Source organism: Aspergillus piperis (genome assembly GCF_003184755.1).
Source record: "Aspergillus piperis CBS 112811 unplaced genomic scaffold BO85scaffold_3, whole genome shotgun sequence".
Classification (NCBI taxonomy): Eukaryota; Fungi; Ascomycota; class Eurotiomycetes; order Eurotiales; family Aspergillaceae; genus Aspergillus; species Aspergillus piperis.
In genome coordinates, this window is record NW_020291593.1 from 1747142 (window position 1) to 1763722 (window position 16581).

Genomic DNA, 16581 nt, shown 5'->3' on the forward strand with positions numbered 1-16581 from the left:
TACTAGTTATATTCACTCAATAACTAATAATATTTAGCCTTGATGGAAGCAAGATATATGACCCATTACATGGGCCTTGGTCATTCTCCATCTCTGTTCTGATATTAGTCCTTTTGCTTAGCCACGACCACCACCCGCGGAAATGAAAGGGCGACCCCATTCACTGACTCCTGATAGCCAGCCTGGATGAGCTGAGTGAATCTCATCGCAGCCTTGTGCTGGGTCTGGCCTGCCAGTCTGGTTGCAAATTCCTCCATGGTCAACAAATGCAGATCGTTGAAAGCCCGAACCATCTCCGGGGGTTCATCGTAGTGATCGATGGTCACCTTCTGGAAACCAACTTCAGCCAACAGCCGCGGCAGTTCCAAAGCCCAATCATGGCGACCATCGGCATGCGAGACCACTCGAATCTCCTCCAAGGCCGGTGCAGCAATGGACGGATCCACCTTTTTGATGCACAGATTGGCGCAATCCAGCTCATCCCACTGCAGATACCCTCCGGGCTTGACTAGCTGGAAGAACCGTTGGATAACCGGTATTGGATCCAGCCCGGATAAAATCAGCACTAACAGCCGGACGTGCACGAGATCATACTGCTCCTGTAACTGCTGGGGTACCGGAGTGAACAAGTCCCAGCGGTCCAGATGGATGTTGGACGGCAGCCACCCTGAATGTGGTACCTAGGTGAGATCGATATCCAGCCCGTCCAGCTGGATATTGTGGTAATGGGGAAACTTTTGGGCCACATCGATCAGCCAGAGGGCCGTGCCACAGGCTACATCGGTCACATTCTTGAAGCGACGTTGGCGTGGTGGGGATAGAAGGATGGATGCTGTAGCCGAAGACTTGGCGCCATAAGAAATGCTGCAGGTTAAGGCGGATGACCGACCGGTGATTCTGTTGAAGAGCAGAGCCTAGCCCGTCTGCCAGATGAAAGCTGGCTGGGGAGGAAGAGGAGGGCGTGTAGGCGGAGTCGGAGCTAGGCATCGTGCGCGGGAAACAATGGATAGAATGAAGTTCTGACTGTGGTTGAACAGCAGTACTAGGTTCTGTATATATAATTATGACTTCAGCCTCACCTTTTTACCTGACATTGGTTATCTAATAAGCATACAACGTTACATCGTGCCTGGATGCCACACAATTAAAAGCATAGTATAGCTTAGTATACCATTAGCCCGTGTCTAGCCTGTTCCCGCTTGCTCCGTATGTTCATTAAACAAGACCTTTGGCATAGGATGGATCCAGATGTATCACTCTAAATGCACATAGCTACAATGGCTTAGATACTTGACTGGACATATTAGCATACAGCGTGAATCCAAAGGCTGCTTTAGGGAGTGGTAACTGTACAGGCCAATGTAGGTCCTATCTACTATTTCCCTTCCGTTCACGAATGCCTGTCTTAACATGAAGTAGTACGTACCATCACAGATTGTTTGTATTGCATCTTCAGGTTTATCATGATTTTTCTCCCTAGTAGACAAGCTCGCCGAGATACTGCAGGGGGCATATCAATTTAGCACCTAATCGCCATGCCGGTGGAATATCTGGTAATGTTCATATAGCACTAAAACCCACCGGGTTTGCCTACCGGAGAAATGATGTCTGTCTGTGATACTCGCCGGGCAAATTCCCCGGATAATAATCGCGTCCGACTTGGCACAGGTAAGGAAGAAGATCCTGGATTACGGGATGACCTAGGGTATCTTGTCTTTCCATTGTAGCTGGAGAAGAAAGTTACTCCGTCGACTTTGACGGAGAGGAAATTAAACGATAAAATGAAAATAGAATCAAATCAGAGAGAAAAGAAAAGAATAGGTCTCTGTTTCTGTGGGTACAACTATATAGCTTATCACCCGGCATAGTAAACCATCTTTTTTCTCTGAAATGAATGCATGAGGCGTTGGAGCCCGGAGGAGTCCTTCAGAACATACGAGCCCCGGGTGCACCTCGCTGCTAGCGTTGCGTTTATATAGGTAAACATGTCTTCCAACAGTAACGGGTAAGGTATCCCCTATAGCTCAGATAAATTTGCCCAGATACAAGCGTGCTCAATTGGAACTGGGCTATTTCTACATCAGCCAGAACTGAATGAGATATATAACAAATACTGACTGGTTGTCCCCTGCTGTCGCAGCCTGTACACCTCCATTGACTTCGTAGGTTTGAAAGGCCAGCAGTCCGAGAGTTTTTTTACGTTGAGATAGTAGACAATCGAAGCCACAATAGGGGGCTTTACGTTGCTAGACTAGTAGCTCTGTCCTACTGTCATTCGCGTGAGCACGGTGGTCAGGAGCAGGCGTTGTTCGGCTTGTTAAGTCTGTCTCAGAGACATATCCGCCGTGGCGACCGGTGAATTTCCTTCATGCCGAAGAAACTGGCTTGTGGTATAAGCATGGCACAATTAACATTTGTCGATCTGGATTGGTGGCTGCACTGCCCTCATCAAGTAAACAAGGAAGAGTGGTCAGTGGAATGAGCTAGCGAGGGGAAGGCCGCCACCGCGCTAGTATTCAAGGATAGGCTATACCCCACATATCATGTACCTCAAATAACATCCATAACTCAATATGTACGTGTATAATTGTGCTCTATCTTCGGGCACCATCTATACTTCAATTGCTCCCTTTGTTCGCTCTGACAATTCTGCCAGCACGCCGCGAATGCCCTTGACGGTCTTTTCCGCTTGGCGCATTATGGTTCGTACGAGGAAGGCCATTTCACCGGTACTCTGGTGCAAGATCCCCTCCTCCTGAACCATCCGCTCACTCACACAAAGGTCGGCTGGGAGGCCAAGAAGAGTCTCTGTCTCTCCAAGATGATGAACACAGATCTGCAGGACGAACTTGAGCTGGAAGCGGTGATAAGATGACAGCGAAACGCCGCCAATGTGCAGCATAGGAAAGGGAACGAAAATATCGGAAGGTAGGGATTCATGTGATGGGCAGTCGCTAAGCTTCATCAGGACGGAGTTCATGTCTTGGTAAAGGGCGTAATAAAGCTGCGTTAAACGAATGTATGCTGAGAGGACCTGCAAGATCATGGCCGTGTCTGACAAGAGGGGGTCCAGACCATCGAGCGCCTCTAGCATCGACCGGGCTTCACTCAGAATGCGATGGAATTCAACGGAGCTCTCAATCACATTGGCTGCTAGCCGTTCCAGCCGTGGCATGGGGTTATTTGCCGTGTCCGAGTCTATTGAGGAGAGTGATTTCATGTGGCTCGCAAGCTTTACGCTGAGTGCGCAGAGCTGCTGGATGACATTTCCTGCAATAGGAGGAACAATGAACTCGTATTCTATGGGTTTGGTGCCTGTGCCTGGCTGGCTGCATTCCGTAACCAACAAAGGGCTGTCACTAACAACTGCTTGATCCATCATGAAATCTACTTGTTGGTGATTGCTATCCGTTGACAGCGGATGGGAGGCGCCTTCATCATACGGCCTGGACGTATCCCCATCATCCCAAATCCCAAGCCCGGGTATTGTGGGCATTGAATTACTGAACAGCGGTACCAGGGTCTCTGAATCGTCTGTAACCGCATCGAGAAGCATGGCCTCGAAGCTTGGCTGGGCGTCATTTGTGCCTTCCAAGATGCTATCATTCTCCTGAGGGCCTCTAGATCCCTCAAGGGACGCTGAATATGGCCGCTGTTGTTTCTGTTGTTGCTGCCGTCGTCTTCTCTGTTGTTGCGGATTTCGTTGTTCGCCCCGGTTACTGCTTGCGGGTCTCCAGCCGCCCGACGTATCCTTCATGCTCTGCTGTCGTGTTGGTGGTCTTCCTGCCTTTCGAGCCATACTGTATACACACAGCGCGCCAGCTGCCAGGCACCGGTGACACGATGATTTGGTGGGCTCCCGAATGCACCGCATTTTCTGGCCATGGCACCGGTCGCATGCAGCCCGTTTCACAGCACTCATGCTGGGAAAAGTGGAATGAATCGCAAACTATGTCGGGCGGTCGGGCGATTTGAACATTTAAGTTCGGTTCACGTCTTTTCAGAAAGGAGGAAAAATATGTTAAGCGTCGTGTGAGATATATAGTCCACAGTTGGATTGTGTATGGGTCGTGGTGGAGAAGGTGATGGTGGGGGCGGGCAGATCTCTATAGTTTGAAAATGAAACAGGTTAGCAAGATTTGGAATATTGTTTTGAGGCCAAAGAGCAAGAATCGGTCTATAGAGATGGCAAGATAGACAGGAATTGTATTATGCTGTAGCTTCGTGGTTGTCCAGTCGCATAGCAAACTCCCCTGGGAAAGACATGGCCGAATGGAAGTATAACAGAAGAAGAGACCACATAGTACAACGTGCATTTGCTTATGGGTGTATGTAAACCTGGCTAAGATATGGACACACTAACCTATTACACGAGCTGGCAATAACAAGAGAAAAGATTTGACGGATCCATACGAGTAATTGACTACCAAAGCTTCGAAAGTGGCTGAGGTCAAAGCTACCTACAGCAAACCCGTCAGCCTAATAAGAACATGGAAGATTGGGGAATGGAGGGGGTGCGAAGCAGTCACCATCAGAATCCGCACGAATTGTCTCGAGTCTCCGGCTGATTGTAAGCGCCAAACTACTGGATATCTCCCTACCCTTGTTAGAGACGTAGCTTAATACTATGTTATGCACGTTGGGCTGCAGGCAGCTCAACTCCAACTGGTCAGGCTAAGCTGTCTCTCTTCCCTTGCTGCTCAGCTGAGCCACGGAATGAAGGACGGTATGTCGTATACAGATAAATCAAAGAGTGGTCAACCATTCCAGAAAGAATCCTTTCATGTCTCGATATGTAACCTTATCGTCACTCAATGCTATAGCTACCTTTGTTATCTTAGTCTTGGTGAGAGGGGGAAAGGAAGGCAAGAAGGAAGAAAGAAGAAGGACGATGGAAGTGACGAGTCATGTCTTCGCGGCCTTCCATAATTGGGGTACTAATTGAGGTAAGGCAAGGCGTCGTTTGTCAGAGTAGTGACACAGCAGATTGTCTGCTCGGTAATCGCGAAAGTAAACCATCACATCCCAAGGAAATTTGTGCCGTGTGCGCTGCAGTTGCTCACTGGCAATTGAACAAAGCATTATGCAAGTGCTGATGCTGGCCCACATCACCTGACTTCTGCGGATTTACAAGCCCTTTCTTTGTCTTCTTCCTGGACTTCCCCAACTGTCAGTACATCTACAACCAACTTGATGTGTTTTGATCCCTAATCAGAAACTCAGAATCAGACCATGGCATCTCAGACGAAGATTTCATTTGAGTGCTGCCCAAAATACAGGTTTGTGTGGAATGAGAATCCCCGAGATTGGCTGGCTGCTCCCTTGCAGCCAGCAGTTAGATTGCTTGGGCATGGCGCCTCAGGCTCTCATAGCCCGCATGTTGTCAATGTTAGCATTGGAACGGAATGGAGACAGCACACACAGCCTAGAGATAGTAGCTGTGAGGGGTATGTGTCATTCTCTTAGTGTGAAGTTTACCACTATGTAAGCTGTACCTCGGGGAGTATCAGCGATACCCTCGAGCATCGATCCGATCATCTGAGAACCCGACTAATCCACTCCTTACTAGATTTCCAGGCATACAAAACGTATCCCTCACCGATCTTCCTCTTGTCTGTCTGGCCTTTTATGCCTTACCAGCTCTGTCGGTCAAGGCTTGTTACTCTCGAGGAGCAAGGCGCTACGGCATCAGGACATTCACTGACTAATGAACGCAGTGTTGTCAACACCATATAGATATAGAAATAGGGAGGCAAATTATGCGCTCAAAGCGAAGGTGCTTAGGATGTGATTGCCGGCATCTCCTATAATGTTTCCAGTTTCGGGGGTTTTACTGTAGCCGCCTCAAACTCGCCGGCCGAGCATCGATTGCCGGTCAGGAAACGTGGGCAATCACACCCGGCCTACTCCCTAATCATTCCTGCCAAATGGGCCATCCGATAATACTTGAGCTGAATTGATCGAATTCCTCTGTGATCTATTTTCATCGCGCTTGTTCCTCCTTGACAATACTCATCAGGCATTGAGGTGGAAATTCGAAGGGACACCCAATGCAGACCTCCAACTTCGAGCCGATCGCCGTCATCGGATTTGGCCTTAAGCTCCCTCAACAAGCATCGACGCCAGAAGGCTTTTGGGACCTTCTCATCCAAGGCCGTTCGGCGCGTACAGAAACCCCTGCTGATCGGTTCAATGCCGAGGCTTTCTATAAGGCAACGGCTACTGGTGACAGGCAAAGAGTGGGCACAGTATGTTAAAAGATGAATGTGTAGTATGAGAGTTGGGCAGGGAATAATGATAGGTACAGATAAAAACCAGACATGGGCATTACATTGCCGAATCCTTGGACCGTTTCGATGCTCCCTTTTTCTCCATATCTCCCCATGAAGCAGAATGCATGGATCCGCAGCAGCGATGGCTCCTCGAAGTGGCATATCATGCGCTGGAGAATGGTACGCACTCGTATGCTCCCCTGCTTAGGCAGGCTGCTGACAACAAGTAACAGCGGGTCTTAGCATCGATGAAGTAAATGGATCAAACACATCAGCATTCGTAGGCAGCTTCATGAACGATTTCGAAACGATGCTGCATAAGGATTTGGACATGCCGAGCACCTACCATGCCACAGGAAAGGCTAGTGCTATCCTGGCCAATAGGATCAGCTGGTTTTACAACCTCAAGGGCCCCAGTGTCGCAATCAACACAGCTTGTTCCAGTAGTCTGGTTGCCCTACATTTGGCGTGTGAGAGCCTCCGCACTGGAGAGACGAGCATGGTAGGTTTCATGATTGTTAATCAGATCCGAGCATCTGTCTTATCGGCTTTCTCCCTAGGGTCTTGTCTGCGGCAGCAATCTCCTTTTCACCCCAGAGAACACGGCCGGATTATCCAACCTCAACTTCCTCTCACCGGATGGTATATGCTACGCATTCGATGAACGAGCAAATGGTTACGCTCGTGGGGAAGGCATTGCATGTCTAGTAATCAAGCCCCTCTCTGCCGCTCAAAGTAACCAGGACCCCATCCGGGCCATTATTCGAGGAACCGGAGTGAACTCGGATGGTCGTACTCCCGGAATCTCACAACCAAGCCCCAGCGCTCAGATTGATTTAATCCGAGGTACTTATGCTCGCTTTGGTCTCCCGCTCGATCAAACTCGTTATTTTGAGGCGCACGGGACCGGCACTCAAGTGGGGGACCCCATTGAGGCAGAAGCCATTGCGACGGTGTTTCGTTCAGGACAACATGACGGGCGACCCCTGTATGTGGGTGCATTGAAATCTAACGTTGGCCACCTTGAGGGTGCGAGCGGACTAGCAGCGGTGATAAAGGCTATCTTGGTGATAGAGCGTGGTGTCATTCCCCCTAATATTTGGCATGAGAGACGGAACCCGGCGATCAAGGAAGAATGGGGGTTGCACTTTCCTACAACCTCAATCCCGTGGCCCGAAGATGAGGTTAGGCGTGCTTCGGTTAACTCTTTTGGATTTGGTGGGACCAATGCCCATGCAGTTATTGATGGTGCTCAGTCCGTTGTCCGGAATATAGGACCGGGGCATCTGCACATAAATGGCAATACTTTCCCATCCCAGGAAGCGACAAAGCTCCTGGTCTGGTCAGCAGCCGATGAGAAGACTGCCTCACGGGTTGCTCACGATTATAAGGATTTTCTTTCAGAACACACTGAAAGCAGATCGCCAGAATACCTGGAGAACCTTGCATTCACCTTATCGCGGCGTCGCTCTCAATTTCCCTGGAGATGTTTCTGTGTCAGCAATTCTAGTCAGGGGCTCGGCAACCTAAGCGTTTCCCCGGCCGTGCAGGTCAACTCAAAGCTTCAGGTATGCTTTGTTTTTACCGGACAGGGAGCTCATTGGATGGGCATGGGGAAGGAGCTCCTCGACTACGACGTTTTCAGGCGCAGTCTAGAGGAGTCAGACACACTCCTCCGCAATGTTGGGTGCCAATTTTCAGTTATTGGTGGGTAAAGCAATGCATCATTCTAGTCATTTGACAGAACAATTCTAATATTCACTATGACCAGAAACATTGTACAGTGATAAGGGCACCGAACTGGATCAACCAGAGTTCTGCCAGCCGATTTGCACACTACAGGTTGCCCTCGTCGAACTTCTAGCGGACTGGAAAGTCCATCCAATTGCTGTGGTTGGACATTCGTCCGGAGAGGTTGCCGCTGCATACTGTTCAGGGATTATCACTAAAAGCCACGCTCTTGAGCTAGCCTTCTTCCGAGGCTTAGCTGTCTCAGCAACATCGCGAATGGGTTCTCCAGATGGCAGCATGCTGGCGACACGGCTCTCATCGGATAAATGCTCAGAGCTGCTTGCAAACCTTGCAAATAGTCAGAACCCCGAAACATGCAACATTGGTATCGCGTGCTACAACAGCCCTCAGAATTTGACCTTATCCGGGGATACGGATTAAATCGAAAGACTGGCACTCACGTTGGAAACAGATGGGATTATGAGCAAGAAATTAAACGTTAGCATCGCGTACCACAATGCAAAGCATATGGAATCTGCAGCAAGCCTATACCAGGCTCTCATCAAGAACTCACACTCGAGCAAACCCGGAAGGAGGGCGAATCTAGCACCCAGTTGCTACATGTTTTCCAGTGTTCGCGATGATTTATTTGCGCCAGACTCTGACGCGTCTGAAGTTTCGAAGCCAGACTATTGGGTTGACAATCTTGTCTGCCCAGTACGATTTACGCAAGCCATGCAGAAGCTAGCATCGCTACTCGAATCTAAGGTTGGAATTGCTAATACCCATTTTATTGAAGTCGGACCACATTCTACACTCAAATCAGCAATCAAGGAGACCCTGGTCCTAGAAGCCAAGGACTGGAGCGTGGAAAGATCGTACAGTCATATGTTATCTCGCCAGCAATCAGCAGTATCCACCGCATTGACGGTAGCAGGAAGACTGTATAGTCTTGGCCTTCCAGTCGATTTGGATGCAGCGAATAATCAACACTCGAATAGCAAGCGGGTACTCATCGATCTTCCATCATATCCATTTGATCATTCCAAGAGATACTGGATGGAAAGTCGCATCAGCAAGGACTATCGGTTTAGGAAATACCCCCACCATGATTTTCTGGGCAATTCAGCATCAGATTGGAACCCCCTGGAACCACAATGGAATTACAGAATCATACTGCAAGAACAATCATGGATCAGAGACCACCAGGTGAGTTAAATTCATATGTATTGCATTAAGGTATTCATCCTTTTAACCAACCGGCACAGGTTTCTGGTGCCTGCGTCTATCCTGCAGCTGGAATGCTTGCTATGGCTATTGAAGCTACACGACAGGTTGTGCATGTCCCCCATCACCAGCCAAAGGGCTATCAGTTCAGAGATGTGGTATTTAGCAGGAGTGTTGTGGTCCCAGACTCAAGGCTGGGAGTTGAGGTTCAGTTCCGCCTGCGAAAGGTTGAGCAGCTGAGCATGGACCTTGCCCCTTGCTATGACTTCCGGCTTCACATGCACGACCACGGGGAATGGGCTCAATGTTGCCAAGGCTATATTACGGTTGAACACCATACTAGCCTTTACGACTTTGACCTCGATCGCAGTGTGGCGAACGAATATGTGAAGCGACTGAGTGCAAGCCTCTCACCGGCTGAACACCAGAAATTCTATGCACGCTTGCGTGACTCCGGGCTTAGCTATGGTCCAATTTTTCAAATGGATCGCGACATCGTGCACGGTGCTGAGAATGAAGGTGTCGGGACGATTGATTTGCAAAGGTGGACCGACATCATCGAAGAGAACGACCAATCGCCCTGCTTCATCCACCCTGCAGCACTCGATTGTATCATTCAGGTGGCCTTCCTTGGAATCACGCGTGGAGGGTAAGTTGAAATCCCCACCATCGTACCGACAGCGGTCAATCATCTGTGGATATCGGCAGATATAACACGGCAAATGGTTGCTGTGTCCGCAAAATCTGTTCGGAGCAGTGCGCGACGCTATGATGTGGACTACATCTCAGTTGGGGCTGAGAACGAGAGACCTCTTCTCATAGGCGATCTAACACTCACATCCATTGAAAAGACTGCTAACCCGGCTGTAAATGAGACTAAGGAAAGCACCGTCTCCATGTACCGTGTCGACTGGAAGCCCGATGTCAATCTTCTTGGCCCCCAAACTGGGTTGTTTGCCACCCAGCCATTGCAGCTATCCCAAAGTGAGTCCGAAAGGATCAGGCTCACTGAATATTCCTGCTTTCTTGCCATGTCTGAAGTTTTGTGCGCAGTCGATGGTGGCGTGTCAGTTCATTCCCAGAGCCCTAAACATCTACAGAAGTACTTGGCTTGGATGCGACATCAGGCCGGGCTTATAAGAGCGTCCGTTGATTGGAAAAATTGGATCTCTACACAACCAGCAGGTAGTGGGTTCCAGGAACAGCTGTGGCAGAGAGTATCGTCATTCGGACCCGAAGGCAGGCTTATTGTCAAGTTGTGTCGGCAAATACTGCCCATTATCCAGGGTGAGGTTGATGCGCTGCAGATTCTCTTTGCCGACGAAACGTTGGCAGACTACTATCGTCAGGAAAACTCTCCTCCTGACGTCGTGAAAGGAGTCCAGCAGTATGTTGACTGCATGGCGCATGCCAATCCTAACATGCGGGTTCTGGAAATTGGGGCAGGTACAGGTGGTATGACACAGTATATCCTGGATATTATTGGCGGCCATGATGGCAGTGCTGCGGAGCGTTTTGCACAGTATGTGTTCACAGACATCTCTCCCGCCTTCTTCAAGGACGCCAGAGAGAAATTTGGCAGAGGGCAAAGGATCATGATGAAGACCCTCGATATTGAGAAGATGCCTGTAGATCAAGGCTTTGAGAAAGAGGCCTTTGATCTCGTCATTGCCAGCAATGTAAGTTCGCATTCTGCACAACGGTGGATCCGGAGCTGACCAGCCTAGGTTTTACATGCCACCAAGGACTTAGCCTTGACTCTGGGGAACACCAGACAGCTTTTGAAGCCCGGAGGGAAGCTTATACTCGTTGAGGGTACTAGCCCTAACCTACTAAGGACCTCTTTCATCTTCGGCTGCTTGCCGGGATGGTGGCTATCAACCGAGTCGTATCGCGAGTGGGGACCACTGGTCCCTGTGGACCGGTGGAATAAGCTGCTCCAGGATAACCATTTCACCGGAGCGGAATTCCTTCTAGATGGCCCAGACAAGGAAAACTCACTGAGTAGTGCGGTAATCTCAACTGCGCGCCCTCTTGTTCGATCTAACAGCGACATGATGCCAACATCGTCAGACATTCTCATTCTGAGAAAAGAGAGCTCAGGTTTGCAGCAGTCCTTAGCCACCTCAATATGCGACTTTATTAAAGAATTGGACCTGTCTGTCAGCATCCATGAGCCTTCTGAATTACACGAGGTTCCTAGTGGAGCTACCGTGGTCTTGTTGCAGACCATTGACGATTTCGTCTTCCACGAGCTTGACGAGAAAGGGTACCAGAATTTAAAGACTACTGTGGCAATGGCCAATAAGCTGCTTTGGGTGACACGGAGACACAATAGCCCAAAGCCAGATTTGTTGGAGCAAGACGCTGTGCTTGGCCTTGCACGCTCCCTTATGTCAGAGATCGAGGACCTCAATATTGTGACCCTAGGACTGGAAGATATCGAAACTACTTCCCGCGCAGCACAGCATATCCGGGCAGTATTGCAACACTATTTCTGTTCTGATACCTCCTTATTGAGCGTAAATGGCGAGGAGATCTTTGAGATTGATGGCCGCCTGTGTTTGAGTCGTGTCTTGCCGGCAGAAACAATAGCCAAGGAGATCTGGAGCATGCAGCAATCCAAGGCCCATATGGATAACGATGTGCGCAGTCTTGCGAACAATGAGATCGAAATCCAGATACGCGCAGCTACGATTACACCAAACATTACCACTGGCCAACCTTCTTTGGGCCAGGAGATAAATGGCACCATCACCCAGATCGGGTCAGACGTGCAAGGCACCTTTCAGGTCGGCGATCCCGTTGCTGCTATCGTACCGCATTCTGGCACGACATCAATCAAAGATCGGATTCAGTGCCCGGTTGATCTCGCTCATAAGACACCCGACGAATCATACAAAAGGGGAGAGATCGTTCTGCCACTTGATTTTCTGATAGCATACGACTCGCTGCACAATTGCGCGCGGCTACAGGCAGGGGATTCGATTATCATCCATGACGGGGCCAGTTCACTCAGTCAGGCCGCAATTCAACTCGCTCAGTTCCTGGGTGCAGAGGTTTTTGTGGCTTTCAATACTAAGGACGAGGAAGCTATAGCGGATATGTACTCCATTCCCGCTTCGCACAGATTTCCACAACAAGGACATATGCTGACTACAGGAATCAAACGCCTAACCCACGGTCGAGGCGCGGATGTCATGTTCACTCCATTGATTGCGAAGGAATCAGATCAAACAGTGTGGAACTGCTTGAAAGAATATGCCCGAGTTATTGAGGTGGTCGACAAGAATGCACGTACTTCCTCCGGAGCTATGCCTCCTCGGCCTCGACTGTTGAAACAAAGCTTCATGTTCGCCCGGCTGGATATTGCGACGCTTCTTCAGGACACACATAAGATTGCAACTATCTTGCCTGAGGTCATGCGTCTGATAGAGCATAATTCAGTGGTTCCTGTGCAGCCTGTCAGAATATTCACCCCCTCTGAGCTTGAAAATTCCAGTGGTGTGAAGGCTGTCGAGCAATCTCGGTCAGCCAAGACGCGTGTCTCCTTTGACTTGAACAGCCTCCCAGCCTCCAAGCCGCAACTATTCGACTCGAGATCGACATACCTCATTGCCGGGGGCTTGGGTGGTCTTGGGAGAAGCATATCCAAATGGATGATCTCCAATGGGGCCCGATATCTCGTTCTCCTTAGTCGGCAAGGTACAGAAAGCCCTGGAGCAGATACCTTCCTTAACAAATGCGCGACCATGAGCGTGACAACTTTCGCGCCCAAGTGCGATATAAGTGATGAAAGGGCAGTCGGTGCAGTTATTCAGGAAGTACAGCGGCGGATGCCTCCCATCAAAGGATGCATTCAGGCATCTATGGTTCTCAAGGTAATCAATCACATCATAAAAGCCCCACGCAAGAATCACAAACTAACATGTCTGTTATTGCAGTCTGCCATGTTCGCGAATATGACCCTCGATCAGTGGAACGAAGCACTACGCTCAAAGGTCCAGGGCTCGTATAATCTCGATCGTCACCTGCCAAACCAGCTTGACTTTTTCATCTTCCTATCGTCCGTGTGTGGTATAATCGGCGCCAGCGGCCAATCTAACTACGCCTTTGGCTGCGCCTACCAAGATGCACTGGCCCGATCTAAAGTCGCGATGAGACAGAAGGCTGTTTCAATTGACCTCGGGATTGTCGAAGGGGTTGGATACACGGCCGAGAATCAGGGCGTGGGCTCCTTCATGCGCTCACTGGGTTTACAGCCCATCCCTGAAGAATATCTCCTTTCCATATTAGAATATTACTGCGACTTCAGGCGTGAAATCCTTCATCCCAGCGACGCCCAAATAGTCGTTGGCATCATGAGCCAAGACGAGATGCAGCGAAGTGGACTTGTTCGCTCGCGATTTTACTCGCGGCCATTGTGGAATCAATTGCAGCGACGCATGAACCCAACGCTTGGCGGGAGCAAGGTTGTTGCTGCTCAACGGCCGAATAAGAAGGGCCCCTCATCGCTGAAACTCCCGATGGCTGCGAGCGATGATACGCTTTCGTCTACTGTGGCAGATGGCGGTCCAGATGCGGTTAGTCGGGCCATCTGCGAAAGGGTCTCGGATGTGCTTGCTATCAACGCTGATGAAATTGACCCAGCGAAGCCGTTGCATATGTATGGAGTGGACTCATTGGTTGCGATGGAATTGCGGAATTGGTTTAAAGAAGCACTGCAGAAGGATGTGGCTGTGTTTGATATCTTGAGTAATCGGCCGATAGGAGTGTTGGCTCAGGAGGTCGTGGGTGTGGCTGCGGCTGCATGAGGTGGGTTACAGCTATTCTATGGATGTCCTAGAAGGGGTGGAGATGTAGCTACTAGTCTGAAAATGGCGTTTTCTCCGGTTGCGGCACTTCGGTCTCATACATGGACTCCTTTGGCTTAGGGTAATCTGCGGTGGTGTACAAGGTACCCTGTGATATTAGTTCACCTATTGCGTCATGATGAACGCTGTCTTGCGTACGGCCGTCAAGGGAACTTTGAGAAACCTGTCTTTGGCATGTAGGAGTAGCTGATCAGCATCACTCAGTAGCATGGATCTTGAGTTCAGACTTTGAACATCAGTCATCCGATGTAGTCATGAATATGGAACGTACACACGGTCGCGGGCTCATTGGCGGAACCAGAAACCGGCTATCCTCTAGATTGAGGTATGGGCAAAGCACCAGGGCAGGATACTCGGGCCATTATCGTCAAGATGTTGTTTATACAAGGACGAACCAGTGACGTAGAATTCGATCATTCCTGTCTGTTCCATGCTTTCACGCCGATATCACCGATGGTCAAGCGACCAGCCACCTGGTTTAATCCGGGCATTGAAACTGTGATCCCAGTTGCAGGTTATTGTGTGGATATCAATGAATTAATTATAGGATCTGGAAGCCCTGGGACAGTCATTGGGTGTGGAGCTTCCTTTCTCGACTTTTCCAGTGTGTATGTCCACACGTGTTACGTTCCTGGGTGATCCCATGCTCTGTCCAAGGCATTGAGGGTGGGCAAGACAACTTGAATACAATTCGCGACACCGGGCTATCTCTATATCCCAGCTTCGTCGGATCAGGCGGAGCCTGCGAGTAGTCGTGTGGACATCCTGCGATATTTCCGTGGGGTCTCTTACCCAGTCCACACGCAGTTCCTCTGACACCTGCCAAGCACAGTCCCCATAATCCGTTGTATATGGCTTCATTCATTGTGTGCTTGCTTCTCGTGGCTATGGTGTCCGTGATGGCGTAGGTAGAGTGGCCTGCGGGTGTCTTCAAAACTGGGTTCAGGCGATCGAGTAGGGAGCGGGTCACGTATCCAGCTATTTTGCTCGTCGGGGAACCAAGGCAAGGTGGGCCTGGAACGCAGTGGCACTGTGTACATCAGCTGTGCCTTATGTCTCTGCTTGCCCTTGGAGGGTATGCGGCCCTGTTGCCAGTCCCTCGACGTGACTGCTGCTCGTAGGGTAGTGAGCCCACTTCCGGTTGGCTATGAGAAGAGTGCAGCCAGCTTATGGCTTGTTCCGGGCCATGACACCAAGAAGTAGCAACAGCTTTTGGGGTGCGTTAAGTTCGCATATGTGTGGATAGTGTGGAGGAGAGGGGGCTTTCTCAGGCCTCATATCTATCCTACCGTTGTCTTGCTACCACGCGTGGCGCTGGTTCCTGGGTTCAAGGCCTGAAGGGTCAAGGTTCAGTTGTCTGTACTTTGAGCACCCCGTATCCAGCAACCATCCCCTTGGGGATGCCAGCGAAACGGCGAGGTGCGTAGCAGTGTCTTTAGTGGCAGTTATCCCGCTGGTAAGCATTTGCAGCTACTGCATTCCGTTCTCTATGGCATGGGAGCTATGTCCGTTTGAGCTTTCGTATTGTCCGGGGGGGTAACCATATTCTGCATGGATTTTCTTGCTCCGTAGCATATCACACGGCGGCATGTCCATCGCGTAATGGTCATAGAATGGAATTCAACGCGAACAAGACGTGTCGTGACGCGCTGCTGTCCCCGTGACCGTGGTTCCTGTTCAGGTAAGCGGGTGTTGTTGGCCTGGGGCAGCCGCTGGATGGATGGTTGGATACCAGTGACATAAAAGTGGCCGATCACGAACGACAACGCGCGTTTTGTTTCTGATCTGCTATCTATACAACTTATTTATAGGTGTGATAATAATTTCCTGGTATTTTAATTCCAAAATAATGAGTGTTGGTTGCAATATCAACGAATTAAAATGGCCATCAACCGGAGTTTGTAGTATGAAGAGCTGCGGCTTTGAGTTGAACCCCCCTGTCGGTCGGGTCGGGGCGGGTTGGTCCCCGGGCTCGGGGTGTTTCGGTGTTTTTGGGGGGTTCAACCCGGAGCTGGGTTCAACTTCGGAGGGAGCTTGATATACTGTATGTAGGTACTAGATCAGAGGGTTTGATCAAGGCGCTGGACTTGATACTGTGATTTGTCTTGTTGTATACTAAGATCACCTTATATTTACTACTGTAACATGTCTATTGGTGCTAATCTTCGTACGATTCTATCACTAAATGCCGTAGATGGCTCTAATTTGCTGGTATCATGCCGCCAATATCGTTGGTCGTTGATTGATCCTGTGTGATACTAAAACGATCTTATTACTGATCCGGTGGATATTACATGGCTTTGTCATTTATTATGTATGGCTCGTCATGTAGTTTGAGGTGTTGGTGTGACTACTATACGTGGTGTTGATGGATGGATAATGGTGAAATGATGTGTTGGTTATATATAATGGTAGGGTAGCTGTATGTATCCGAGATATGATAACCCTATAGATCACAGCTACCGAGCAACAATACC

At 49.7% G+C, this 16581-nt stretch overlaps 4 protein-coding genes across 4 annotated transcripts; 2 read left to right on the forward strand and 2 right to left on the reverse strand.

Annotated features, from left to right (window-relative positions):
• Positions 1 to 104: 104 nt before the first annotated feature.
• BO85DRAFT_435635 (uncharacterized protein) lies at positions 105 to 987 on the reverse strand (the record flags this gene model as incomplete). Its single annotated transcript, XM_025658537.1, has 2 exons — positions 105 to 680; positions 736 to 987. 2 exons carry the CDS (start codon positions 985 to 987, stop codon positions 105 to 107), a joined length of 828 nt encoding a protein of 275 aa, XP_025519283.1.
• A 1265-nt stretch (positions 988 to 2252) lies between these two features.
• BO85DRAFT_194900 (Zn(II)2Cys6 transcription factor domain-containing protein) lies at positions 2253 to 4405 on the reverse strand. Its single transcript, XM_025654467.1, has 2 exons — positions 4364 to 4405; positions 2253 to 4106 (listed from the first exon to the last, which is right to left on the reverse strand). Exon 2 carries the CDS (start codon positions 3920 to 3922, stop codon positions 2612 to 2614), a length of 1311 nt encoding a protein of 436 aa, XP_025519284.1. The 5' UTR covers positions 3923 to 4106; positions 4364 to 4405; the 3' UTR covers positions 2253 to 2611.
• A 1164-nt stretch (positions 4406 to 5569) lies between these two features.
• On the forward strand, positions 5570 to 6347 carry BO85DRAFT_446516 (putative polyketide synthase). Its single transcript, XM_025659520.1, has 2 exons — positions 5570 to 5588; positions 5718 to 6347. The coding sequence occupies exon 2, from the start codon at positions 6051 to 6053 to the stop codon at positions 6255 to 6257; it is 207 nt and encodes a 68-aa protein (XP_025519285.1). The 5' UTR covers positions 5570 to 5588; positions 5718 to 6050; the 3' UTR covers positions 6258 to 6347.
• Positions 6348 to 7451: 1104 nt separating this feature from the next.
• Positions 7452 to 14044, forward strand: BO85DRAFT_506982 (KR-domain-containing protein; the record flags this gene model as incomplete). Its single annotated transcript, XM_025664383.1, has 8 exons — positions 7452 to 7490; positions 7592 to 7979; positions 8044 to 8388; positions 9885 to 10909; positions 11281 to 11298; positions 11342 to 12759; positions 12928 to 13111; positions 13175 to 14044. 8 exons carry the CDS (start codon positions 7452 to 7454, stop codon positions 14042 to 14044), a joined length of 4287 nt encoding a protein of 1428 aa, XP_025519286.1.
• Between the last annotated feature and the right edge of the window lie 2537 nt (positions 14045 to 16581).